We start from the raw sequence: 14,240 nt of genomic DNA, 5'->3' as shown, positions 1-14,240 counted from the left end.
GCCTTGAGGCACGCATTCAGTTCATCAGCTGGAGTGCTTCGAGGAATGACAGGTAGGGTCTGGCGAAAGTCTCCAGCAATGACCATTGTAATGCCACCCATGAGCTGGTCATTTTCTCGTATGTCTTGCAAGGGCCTGTCCAATGCTTCAAACGCTAACTTGTGAGACATAGTGCATTCATCCCAGACTATGAGGCTGCATTTTTCTAAGAGTTTTGCCTTTGCCGATCCTTTTTTGATGTTGCACACTGGATTCTCATTGTGAGCGAGGTTGAGAGGCAGTTTAAAAGTTGAGTGTGCTGTACGTCCTCCTTCTAGTAGTGTTGCAGCAATGCCTGAGGATGCCACAGTAAGAGCAATTTTCCTCTGATGACGTACTTTGGCCAACAGAAGGTTGATCAGGAATGTTTTTCCTGTCCCGCCAGGTGCATCGAGAAAGATCATACCTCCCTGCCCCGCTTGTATCACTTGCAAGATCTGTTCATAAGCATTTGCTTGATCAGGCACCAGGTGAGGCTCATTTTCTTCAAGAAAATTCACCAGAACTTCAACTGAGTAGTCTGTCTCTCTGAGAAACTCCGTGTTTGCAACTACTGGTTCTTCTCGGTTTGGGGAAGGCAATCCAAAATCAGTCAGGCCACGGTAGGACGCCACCCTCCGGGAGGCTCCACATTGTCTCACTGTTCAGTCCCCAAAATTTCTTCTTCCATCAATAGTTCATTAACGGTGTATGTAGTTCTGCCATGTTTTTCACTACCATGGTACAGCAAAGTATATTTTTTTAGCATTAAACTGTTATTATTTTATTGTCTTATCATCACTACATATAACACTATCCATCATCACTATATATAACAGCATCCATCAACACTACATAAAACATCACCCATCATCACTACATATAACAACATCCATCATCACTACACATAACATCATCCATCATCACTACATATAACACCACCCACCATCACTACATATAACAACCTCCATCATCACTACATATAACACCATCCATCATCACTACATATAACATCATTCATCATCACTACATATAACACCATCCATCACTACATATAACATCATCCATCATCATCATCCATCATCACTACATATAACACCATCCATCATCACTACATAACACCATCCATCATCACTACATATAACACCATCCATCATCACTACATATAACACCATCCATCATCACTACATATAACACCATCCATCATCACTACATATAACACCATCCATCATTACTACAGATTGGTAAAGTAGTTTCCGAGATTCTCGTGCGGACACACAAACACACAGACAAGCACACAGACATACTTCTTTGTTTTATATATATAGATAATAATAATAATAATAATAATAATAATAATAATAATATAATATAATATAATAATAATAATAATATAATATAATATAATATAATATAATAATAATAATAATATAATATAATATAATAATAATAATAATAATAATAATAACATATTTACTATACTAATATAATAATAATTAACGCAATATGGATTCACTGCTGTAATTGATGATTCATATATTAAACTATACTGCAGGTTTCGATAGTCTCTCTCTCTCTCTCTCTCTCTCTCTCTCTCTCTACGTACTTATGACTCTAAAACACAACTACTACCACTATTACCATAGCTACCATTACTACCACCACCACTAACACAACTACTACCATCAACACAGCAATCACCATTATCACAATTCACCGCAACTGGCACTAGCACCACCACCACTATCCCTATAACTACTGCCATCACCACCACCACCACCCCCATGACTAACACGACAACTACCATCACCACCACTACCACCACCCCAATAACTAACACAACTACTACCACCACTCTCACCACGATCCTATAACTAAACGCAACAACTACGATCACCACCTCCACCCCATAACTAACACAACTACCACCATCACAACCACTACTACCACCATCAATACCACCACCACCACTGGTCCTTAAGTCTCATATTCACGTATTATTAGAGTCAAAGAAACTGGTCCACTTACCAGCACCAATTTACCTCTCTCTCTCTCTCTCTCTCTCTCTCTCTCTCTCTCTCTCTCTCTCTCTCTCTCTCTCTGTATGTATGTATGTATGTATGTATGTATGTGTTTTCTTTCTCTCCATGTACTGTATGTCTGTCCGTCTCCCTCTGTGTGTCTGCCTGTCAGTCTATGTGTGCATGTGTGTGTCAGTCTTTGTGTGTACGTGTGTCTGTCTAGATTTTTTTTTAGATTGCCCCGGAGGAGGCTAGTTTATTGGGCACCCCCTAACATCCTGTGCAAGGCTGTCTAGGTAAGCCAGTGTTCATGGGAGGTGACCTCACCACCTCAACTTTGACCTCTACCTCGTCCACGCCTCTGACCTCTCTCTCTCTCTCTCCTCAAATACCTCATCCAGTCATTAGAATGAGAGAGAGAGAGAGAGAGAGAGAGATCTGATAGAACCGAACTAGAAGGAATGGCAGTCACAATAATAAAGGAGGAGGAATAAAGACAAAAAAGAAGAAACATGAAAGAGGAAGAGAGAAGAGGGAGAAAATGGAAGAAAAATAAGAAGAAAATATACGAAAAATAACTCAAAAGAAGAAGAACAAGGCAACAAAACAAAAATAACAAAAAACACTAAAAGAAGAACAACAAAAATAACATAAACACTAGAAGAAGAAGAAGAAGAAGAAGAAGAAGAAGAAGAAGAAGAAGAAGAAGAAGAAGAAGAAGAAGAAGAAGAGAAGAAGAAGAAGAAGAAGAAGAAGAAGAAGAAGAAGAAGAAGAAGAAGAAGAAGAAGAAGAGAAGAAGAAGAAACTAGAGAGGGGGGAGGAGGAAGGTCAGGACAGCTACCCAGTAATTGGTGTTAAAAGGGTATAAAGAGGAGGTAGTGAGGGGCCCTTACTTGAATGAAGAGGAAGAGGAGGAGGGGTAGGAAGAAGGTGGAGAGGGAGGAGGAGGGGTAGGAAGAAGGTGGAGGGAGGAGGGTAGGAAGAAGGTGAGAGGAGGAGGGTAGGAAGGGTGGAGAGGGAGGAGGAAGGGGAAGAAGGTGGAGAGGAGGAGGGAGTAGGAAGAAGGTGGAGGAGGAGGAGGAGAAGAGGAGGAGGGAGAGGAGGAGGAGAGGAGGAGGGGAGGAGAAGAAGGAGGAGGAAGAGGAGGAGGGGGTAGGAAGAAGGTGGAAGGGAGGAGGAAGGTGGAGAGGAGGAGAGGGAGGGGAGAGGAGGGAGGAGAAGAGGGAGGAGGGGAGGGAGGAAGAGTAGGAGAAGAAGAAGGTGGAGAGGAGGAGGAAGAGGGGTAGGAAGAAGGTGGAGAGGAGGAGGGGAAGAAGGTGGAGGAGGAGGGGTAGGAAGAAGGTGGAGAGGAGGAGGGGGTAGGAAGAAGGTGGAGAGGAGGAAGGGTAGGAAGAAGGTGGAGAGGAGGAGGAAGAGAGGAGGGGTAGGAAGGTGGAGGAGGAGGGGTAGGAAGAAGGTGGAAGGAGGAGGGGTAGGGAAGAAGGTAGGAGGAGGGTAGGGAAGAAGGTGGAAGGAGGAAGAGGTAGGGAAGAAGGTGGAGGAGGGAGGAGGGGTAGGAAGAAGGTGGAGAGGAAGAGGGAGAGGAGGGGTAGGAAGAAAGTGGAGGAGGAGGAGGAAGAGGAGGAGGAGAAATAATGGAAAAGAGAAGAGAAAGAGGGAGGAGAAGGGAAAGAGAAAGGAGGAGAGGAGAAGGAATAGGAGGGGGGAGAGGAGGAAGCGGAAGATGAAGGGAAAGAGAGGAGGGGGAGAAGAAAAGGAGGGACGAGAGTCAGAGAGATGAGAGGGAAGGAGGAGTTGAACAAGGGGTAAAGAGGAGGACGCGAGGATAAGGAGGAGGGGGATAGGAAGCCCTCGGTTGAATGGATGGAGAGGGATAGAGAGGGGGGATAAAGATAGGGGAGAAGGAGAGGGAAGTTATGAAAGTGAAGGGCTCAACAAGTCAGCTGAGTGGACCCTCTACCACTGCTCTTATGAATAGCTTAAACACTCCTCTATACACTGCTCTCACCCTCTAGTCTAGCTGATGCACACTCACACTCTCTTTCACCCCTCACGCACTCTCTCACTCACTTTCACATACACACTCACTCGCTCACACACTCTCTCACGCACTCACGCACACACTCACTCGCTCACACATACACACACACTCACTCTCCCTCCCTCACACACTTTCTCACTCACTCTCACACACACACTCACTCGCTCACATATACACACACACTCACTCTCCCTCCCTCATTCACTCTCACTCACACATACACTCACTATCTCTTTCACTCACACATAAACTCGCTCCCTCTCACATACTCACTCATTCACTTTCACACTCAACATTCTCTCCTTTACCCACTGACGCATACACACTCACCCACATGATTCAGACCTATATATACTGTTAATGAATATGATGTATTTCTTTGTGTATGAACCTCTGTCCTGCGTGGCAGTGAGAAGTGATACCACCTTCAGTGTCAAGACCTGACTGAATTACTCAGAATAGACAAACTGTACTCTAAGCTTTGTCAATAAATTTGTTAACTAAACTAAAACCCTCACACTACCACTAAGGTAAACTGGGTCCCCTGTTGTCATATATACAGCAGACAACAGATATTCCCTGGCGTAAGGATGGTGTCTGATTGGCTGATTCGCTAACCAATGAGAGATGGGTCGCAGCCAAAACAAACATAGGGCACGAGATGTAAAATGTACAACTTGTGATGGAAACTAAATGCGTTTTGTTATCATAAATTGTAATGTTTCTGTTAACGTGTGTCATTTGTTTTGGCTGCGACTTGTCTTTAACTGGTTAGTGAATCAGCCAATCAGAGACCATCCTTACGCCATGGAATATCTGTTATCTGTGGACCCGACAACAGGGAACAAGTTTATCATCAGGGTCGGCTCCACCACCAGCCTGAGATGCTTCCCTCACAGGATATAAGATCCGCTTACTCTTTTAGGCGGTCAAATTTTGGAAATAGGATTAACTGGCGGGAATCAGCGGCAGGAAATTGAATCCAATCCTTTAAGGAGGAGCGTGAAGGCCTAGCTGATGGCGGCGCCGGGCTACAAACGACACCTTAGACGTAAACAAACTGGATTAATCCTTCAAGGTGATGAAAATACGAAAGAACTTCAGACAACACGAATAAAATAAGATGGATCCAACCCTTTGAAGAGGTAATAGTGACGATAAACCACAGGCGACATGAATAACAACAGAGGATAAACAAACAGATTCCAAGCCTTTGAGGAGGTAATCGAGTTGCGAAAATATATGCGACATGAATGACACCAGAATGTAAACATGATGGCGGGGAGATAAAAGGATACAGGGAACATAGTCATAAACACAGGAATATGTGTACTACCTATACTGTACTGTAACCCCTCGATGTGACGCAAAACTATAGACGACATGAACGATATTTGCAGGTAAACAAGATGGTGAAAAGAGATTTGAAAATAACTGGAGTAGCCGACACATGCCAGCGAATGCAATATCTCTCTTCCCCCATCCACCAAATTTTATAAGACCTTCAGAATGTTGAAATATTGCATACTCCAGGGGCGGGGAGGGAGGGAGGGGAAGGTAGGGGTAAGGATGGGAAGGAATGAGGGAGAGAGAGGAAGGCAGGGGAGAGGGGGTAGAGAGGGAAGAGAGGGGTGAGGTCGTCATCCGCCACACTTCCTGCAGTAAGTCTGGGTTATTTCCCGTAGGTCGGGGGAGAATGCCACCAGTGCCATCCCCAGTGCCTCTTATCTGTCAATCTATCTATAATTTATATATTTATCTATCTAAATCATCGTTATTATTACTATTATTATTTGTTCATATTATTATTCATACTTTTTTTTAGAACCCCATTCACACTTCCCTCATAACTTTGACCAATTAATGATACGATTCCCTCCATACACCCGTACGAACGCCCCTCATACACCCCCAAGAACAGCCCTCATACAACAATACTCATACTTGGCAGTGCTGGGTGTCATATGAGAGAGGGGGAAGCACCTCACTCACTGCAACACGGCGGGGACCTGGTAATAATGGCTCCCGGGGATGACTGTGTCTGAATTTTTTTGTTTTCCTTTTACTAAATTTCGTGCACACGGAATAATGCGTTAGTGAGGTTGTTTAGCCTCTGTCTGTCTGTCTGTTTTCTGTCTGTCTGTGTGATGTAATAGTTGATGGGGAAGGATGGACTACTGATGGGGAGGTGATGGGTGAAGGGACGTACTGGTGATGGGGGGGGGGACATAGCATTGATGGGGAGGTAATGGGGAAAGGTTGCACTGGTGATGGGAGAAGGGACGTACTGGTGATGGGAGAAGGGGCGTACTGGTGATGGGGAGGTGATGGGCTGTATGACGCTACGAGGGTAAACAAAATAACTGCTCTGGGGTCTTGTTGTGGATGAATGACAGTGAATGAAGGGAAGGAATGAATGACAGTGAAGGGAAGGAATGAATGAAGGTGAATGAAGGGAGATGACCCGACACTACACTATCCTGTACCCACACTACATTTAACCTAACCTAACCTAGCATAACCTAACCTACACTACACTATCCTGAACCTACACTATACTACACTATCCTGAACCTACACTATACTACACTATCCTGAACCTACACTATACTTAACCTAACCTACACTACACTATCCTGAACCTACACTATACTACACTATCCTGAACCTACACTATACTACACTATCCTGAACCTACACTATACTTAACCTAACCTACACTACACTATTCTGAACCTTCACTATACTACACTATCCTGTACCTTCACTATACTACACTATACTGAACCTACACTATACTTCACCTAACCTACACTACACTATTCTGAACGTACGAGTCTCTTTAACGAGGTATTCTGAAAGTGCTTATTGTCGTTGCTAGGTCATTATTGGACTAACCTTTTGTGTACCAACCATGATGTTTTGTGGACATATTGTGACCCCCTACTGTGTGTGTGTGTGTGTGTGTGCGTGTGTGTGTGTGAGATAAATAGAGAGAGAGAGAGAGAGAGACCACCGCCTGATGTATGTGAACCAGGCAGTACTTTCTTCCCAACCTTTTCTTTCTCTCCATTCTTTCCTCCCTCCCTCTTTCCTCCCCCCTCCCTCTTTTCTCCCTCCATACCCCTCCTCTCTCCCTCTGTTCTCTTTATATTTTCTCTCCTACCATTCCTCCCTTTGTTTCCCTGTTAGCTATTCATATCTCCCTCTCTCCCTTTCCTTCATCCATTACTTCTTATTCTCTTTCTCTATTTGTTTCCTCCGGCCTTTCTACTTCCTTCCCTCCATCAAGCAATCCTTCTTACCTCCCTCCTTCTCTCCCCTCTTCCTGCCAATGCTTCTTTCATCTTCCTCTCCCTCGTTCTGTCAGTGCTCCTCTCTCTCTCCCTCCTTCCTTCCTCTCGTTCTGCCAGTGCTTCTCCCTCCTTCCTTCTCCCCCCTCTTCCTGCCAATACTCCTCCCCCTCTTCCCTGTTAGTGCCCTCCCCCTCCTTCCTTCCCCTCTTCCTGGCAGTGCTCCACATGGCCACCCACGGCGTAGTGTGAATAGTCGAGGACCCAGCTGCCTGCCTTGTTGTGTTGCCTCTCTCTCTCTCCCCTTCACTCTCCCTCCATCACCTCCCCTCCACCTCACCTCTGGGTTCCCTCCACCACTCACCTCTGGGTTCCCTCCACCACTCACCTCTCCACCACTCACCTCTTGGTTCCCTCCACCACTCACCTCTGGGTTCCCTCCACCACTCACCTCTGGGTTCCCTCCACCACTCACCCCTGGGTTCCCTCCACCACTCACCTCTTGGTTCCCTCCACCTCAAGGATGTAACAGTGTCGCCGGGACCACCATGGCGTCTTAATCAACCAGTGACTGTTGCAGGAGGCGCGTGCCCAACCCTCCTCCGGGTACAACCACACCTGTAATATATACACACAGGTAAGTCACACCTATAATATACAGAGACAGGTAAGTCACACCTGTAATATACACACAGAGGTAAGTCACACCTATAATATACACACACAGGTAAGTCACACCTGTAATATACACACACAGGTAAGTCACACCTGTAATATACACACACAAGTACGTCACACCTGTAATATACGCACACAGGTAAGTCACACCTGCAATATACACACACAGGTAAGTCACACCGATAATATAAACACAGAGGTAAGTCACACCTGTAATATACACACACAGGTAAGTCACACTTATAATATACAGAGACAGGTAAGTCACACCTGTAATATACACACACAGGTAAGTCACACCTGTAATATACACACACAGGTAAGTCACACCTGTAATATACACACACAGGTAAGTCACACCTGTAATATACACACACAGGTAAGTCACACCTATAATATACAGAGACAGGTAAGTCACACCTATAATATACACACACAGGTAAGTCACACCTAAGTATACACACAGGTAAGTCACACCGGTAATATATAATACACAGAGGTAAGTCACACCTGTAATATACACACATACAGGTAAGTTACACACAGGTGTAATATACACACACAGGTAAGTCACACCTATAATATACACACACAGGTAAGTCACCTAATATAACACACACAGGTAAGTCACACCTGTAATATACACCACACAGGTAAGTCACACCTATAATATACACACATATTGGTAAGTCACACCTGTAATATACACACACAGGTAAGTCACGCCTATAATATACACACACAGGTAAGTAATATATACACACAGGTAAGTCACACCTAAGTACACCTATACACACAGGTAAGTCACGACAGGTAAGTCACACCTGTAATATACACACACAGGTAAGTCACACCTGTAATATACACACAGAGGTAAGTCACACCTATAATATACACACACAGGTAAGTCACACCTGCAATATACACGCACAGGTAAGTTACACCGGTAATATAAACACAGAGGTAAGTCACACCTGTAATATACACATACAGGTAAGTCACACCTGTAATATACACACACAGGAAAGTCACACCTATAATATACACACACAGGTAAGTCACACCTATAATATACACACACAGGTAAGTCACACCTATAATATACACACACACAGGTAGATCACATCGATAATAAACACACAGGTAAGTCACACCGGTAATATAAACACAGAGGTAAGTCACACCTGTAATATACACATACAGGTAAGTCACACCTGTAATATACACACACAGGAAAGTCACACCTATAATATACACACACAGGTAAGTCACACCTATAATATACACACACAGGTAAGTCACACCTATAATATACACACACACAGGTAGATCACATCGATAATAAACATGGAAAAGACATATGTAATACGATATAAACTCTTTTATATAGATATTCTGGCCTGACTGCATCTGTCTCATCGGTAAAAACATAACATACATTCAAACACAAAAAGTTTAAGCGATTCTAACCCTAAATTTTAATAACTTCGTCCTAATTTCTTGAACTTTGATGGTTAAAAGTTTCATTGACATCAGCTCCCTGTAGTTGTTGATATTTCGTGGTGACAAGTTAGCAGAGTTTGGATACAGCAACAGCGGTCATAACACAATGTTTACCTTTTAACCTCTCGTGATGTTGACACTTAACGAACTGTAACCCAAGTGCAGCCTCTCTCTCTCTCTCTCTGATGTGTTCACTATACATACATACATACTGCACATACATACATACATGCACAGTAAAATAATATGCATCGCTTGCCTAGGCTATCAATGTTTATAAACTGGTGAATCTCTCCACACACACACACGCAGAGTGAGGGGAGGGGAGGTGATGGAAGAGAGGAGAAGCAAGAGGGGAGAGGTAAAGGGAAGGGAGAGAGCCCAGAACGTAAGGGGAGAGGGGATAAGTGAATGAGGGAAAAAGAGGGAGGAATAGGAAGGAATGGTAGGGGGGAGGACGGAGGGGAGGGGAGAGAAGAGAAGGAGGGGGACGTAGGTAGGAAGGAAGGGAGGGAGGGAGGGAAGGAAGGAGGGAGGGAGGGGAGGTAACAGTGGGTCTGCTCACGTACACCAACAAAGCTAATTTGTCTCATTCCATCTAACTGTGACGTCCCCCCCCCCTAACCTGGCCACATCCACACACCTCACCTGGGCGGCCACACACACCTCACCTGGCCACCACACCTGGGAGGAGTCATTAAGAGCATCAGGTGGCACATCCTGGACGGTGTAAAAAAACATCTACAAAAACAACAATAACGAGGAGACGCAAACACTGATGATGATCTTCTTCTTCTTCTTCTTCTTCTCTTCTCTTGTTGTTGCTGTTATTATTCTTCCTCTTCTTTACTCAAATTACCCATTATACCTTCTTCTTTTTCTTCCTCTTCGTGCAACTATTATTATTATTATTATTACTCCTTATATTTCTTCTTCTTCTTCTTCTTTCTTCTTCTTCTTCTTCTTCTTCTTCTTCTTCCTGTTATTGTTCTTCCTATTCTTTACTCTCATTACTCGTTATATTTTCGTCTTCTTCTTCTTATTGTTTTTTCCTCCATCTCTTCTCCCTCCTCCTACCGTGTCACTAGTGCTGGAGGTGATCAGGGTGGTGTGTGTGTGGAGGCTGCCAACAGGGAAGAAGGAAGTGGTGAAACAGTCGCTGAGAGAGAGAGAGAGAGAGAGAGAGAGAGAGAGAGGTGTCTAATAGAAAAGACCCAAAAGAAGAAACAAAGTGTGAAGACAGATAAGAAGATTAAAGAGAATGAAGAATAACATTGAGAAAAATAAAAGATGAAGTAAAAATACAAAACAAAACACACAAGAAGAAGAAGAAGAGAAGAGAAGAGAAGAGAATAGGAAGAAGAGAAAAAGAAAAAGAAGTAGAAGAGAAGAGAAGAGAAGAAGACTAAATGACCAGCATCAACAGTCATTACTCATAAGCCACCAGACAGTCACTGAGCTGAGAGACTGAAGGCCAACCACTCACTATAAGCCAGTCACTCCACGTAAACATTAGTGACGTAACACATGCTATATAAGGGGAGTACTGCAGGGCGCCTCACTATACCTATGCCTGTTATTACCACAACTACCTGTACTACCACTACTGCTGAGTACCTCACTATTACTCCGACCATAATTACCTCTCCTACCACTACTATCACTTCTACCACTACTACCACTACTACTGCAGGACACCTTTTTACCTCCATGAATAGTTGTTATACTACTATTGACATAACTACCACAACTACCACTATTACTACTAACACCACTACAGGTAAACTATTATTGGTGTACTAGAAGGCATCTCACTCCACTACTATTCCTTGTACCACTATTATCTTCATAACTATCGCATCTATCACCATTACTACCACTACTACCACCACCACTGCTGCCACAACCACAACAAAAGACGTGATGTAACCAGCCGTGACGTCAGCCCCCCAACCATATACGGACGTTCTGCCCCCATCATCATTTCCACCTCTACCACTATTTTCACCACCACCACTATCACTATCTTTTCCATCACCACAACCATTTCCACCTCTACCACTATTTTCACCACCACCTGCATCACTATCTTTTCCATCACCACAATCATTTCCACCTCTACCACTATTTTCACCACCACCACTATCACTATCTTTTCCATCACCACAACCATTTCCACCTCTACCACTATTTTCACCACCACCTGTATCACTATCTTTTCCATCACCACCACCATTTCCACCTCTACCACTATTTTCACCACCACCACTACCACTATCTTTCCCATCACCACCACCATTATCATCTACATCCCCTTTTCCACCACCACCATTTCATTGTTATCTACAACCACAACCACAACTACAAACAACAAAGACACTCACCATAACAACTACCAACATCAATGAAAATAACAACACCCACAACCACCACTAACAACAACAACAACACGACGATCTTCCACTACAACAACAATAACAACATCAATCACAGTAACAACATCTATAATCACCATCATCAATAACTTCAATAATAACCTGTAACATCTACCACCACCACCACCACTACCACAATCAACCAGCTGCTTCCCCCTTCACCCCCCTCCACTTACAGGTGTCAGGTGCAGGTTAGTGTTTTTTTTACCTGTTAAATAAATAAAGGTGCGAGTGGTTGTGTTGACGCGGGCTGGACCTTACCTGCGTACACCTACCTTAATGGATCAGCTGTCCAGGTGTGTCTCAGGTGTAGTGTGTTTACCATTCACAACTGATTCATTCATTGATAAACCAGCTGATTCATTCATAGTAAACCTGCTTCATTCATAGTTTAGGTGATTCATTCATGTATTAGCCTACCTAGTTCATTCATAGGCATCCTGTTTCATTCACTTATTGATAACTGGTTCATTCGTTAATACTCCATGTGATTCATTTAAGTGTACAGATGATTCATTCCAACGTCAGGAGATTCATTCATATAAAAATTGATCCAGTCATTCATACTCTAGGTTAGGTTAGGTTAGGTTAGGTTAGGTACCCCACCAAATTATTTCACCTGATGATTAAACAAACACCCTAACCTAACCCTCCCCCCCCCAGGTAATGTTAGAGTGAAATAAGCAGAAGGGGGGCTAATCTTCAGGTGATGTGTGAGTATGTTGGTCTCTCTCAGTGTCTCACCTTTTACTCCCAGTGCACCAGCAGGTCAGCTCAAGTTCCAAACACGGTCAAAATAAATTAGTTAGCAGAGTAAGTTCAGGTCGTGTTTCTGCTGGCTGGTGGTTGGCGTGGGGGGGCGTGTGGGGTAGGCGGAGGAAAGGGTGGGCGTGTGGGGTTGGGGGAAAGTGGAGGGCGTGTGAGGCGTTGGGTGGTACTCTTTGGGGAGGGATTGAGAGAGCGTGGGTGGTAATTTATGTGGAGAGAGAGAGAGAGAGAGAGAGAGAGAGAGAGAGAGAGAGAGAGAGAACAATTAGATTACATAAGATGGTGTTTGGAAAGGGTAAAGGTGTGTGTGTGTGTGTGTGTGTGTGTGTGTGTGTGTGTGTGTGTGTGTGGCACCTTTACTACTGGCATCACCACCAACACCAGTACTATTCCATCACCACCAACACCAGTACTATTCCACCATCACCAACAACGTGTGGGGGTCTATCATACTATCTTAAACACAGGCTCCTCCGGACAAAATCCTACCAGATAAAATACTAATAAACAAAATTACTATTGGACAAAATCCCATCCAAACAAAACACCTCTAGACAAAATTTCCATTGGACAAAATTACCATTGGACAAAATACCACTGGACAAAATCCCTCCAGAAGACAACATTGTTACTGAACATTATGTGTCTCGTTATCGGATTCACATAACCGGGTATAAGTTTCACTAGGGCCAAGAGAACAGGTTAATTGAGACAAAAACACCTATAATTTAACTCCACGCGCACCAGGGCATCAGGCAATGGGTGGGCTTTGTTTTCAACTGTATTCTAACTTTTCCTTTACCACACGGGACGGCACACACACACACACACACACACACACACACACACACACACACACACACACACCATAATAACACTGCCACCACACTACAACAACACACACTTTACACACACGTACAGCAATAAAAGCTATCTCTCTCTCTCTCTCTCTCTCTCTCTCACCACACACACACACACCAACCTTTATCGGAGGTGAATCCATCAGTCCAGGTGTTTCGAAACAAGTTCCGTTCATTTTCCTTTTAAAACTCCTTTCTGTCAGGAAGCGTGGCGGCGCGTGTATGAGACTGTGAGGCGAGCCAGGAGGGCAGGTGAGGGCCCAGACGACTCACAACTCACATAACCCACAACAACACCCGCCGGGGAACTTACAAAGTCACATACAACTCACAACCACACTATGTGATCGGTCGGAGGCGAAGTTATCACAGTCAGTTTGGTAAGGGCTCAACCACACTATCCAGGTCTACACTATGAGGTACAGAGGGTGACTGAGCTGGTGCCTGGTGTTGAGGGAGGAGGAGGAGGAGGAGGAGGAAGAGAGGAGGGAGGGGGGAGGAAGAGTGAGGAGAAGGGGGGGTAAGTTCACATAGGACCGCCTCCTTCCATCCTACCTTAGCTTGAGACTGCCACACTGGCGCCTGGAGTCTGTGTTGGATATTTAACATTTCCTCACAAACT

At 44.2% G+C, this 14,240-nt stretch overlaps 1 protein-coding gene across 2 annotated transcripts in view; it reads right to left on the bottom strand.

The window, feature by feature from the left end:
- The window catches only part of LOC121871909, a 45,012-nt gene that overhangs the window by 2,665 nt on the left and 28,107 nt on the right, over positions 1-14,240 (bottom strand). The window contains exons 1-2 of one of the 2 annotated variants that reach the window (XM_042374507.1): positions 13,741-14,051; positions 7,874-7,992 (exon numbers count right to left, since the gene is read on the bottom strand). In XM_042374507.1, the coding sequence (XP_042230441.1) occupies positions 7,874-7,992; positions 13,741-13,794 (173 nt within the window). In that variant the 5' untranslated portion in view covers positions 13,795-14,051. Of the gene's footprint in view, positions 1-7,873; positions 7,993-13,740; positions 14,052-14,240 lie in introns of those variants that run through there. The other variant, XM_042374506.1, reaches the window with a different exon arrangement.

Source organism: Homarus americanus, unplaced genomic scaffold, assembly GCF_018991925.1.
Source record: "Homarus americanus isolate GMGI-L3 unplaced genomic scaffold, GMGI_Hamer_2.0 scaffold34345, whole genome shotgun sequence".
NCBI classification, from domain to species: Eukaryota; Metazoa; Arthropoda; class Malacostraca; order Decapoda; family Nephropidae; genus Homarus; species Homarus americanus.
Note: the sequence above shows the minus strand (reverse complement) of the source record. Positions and strands in the feature narration are given on the sequence as shown.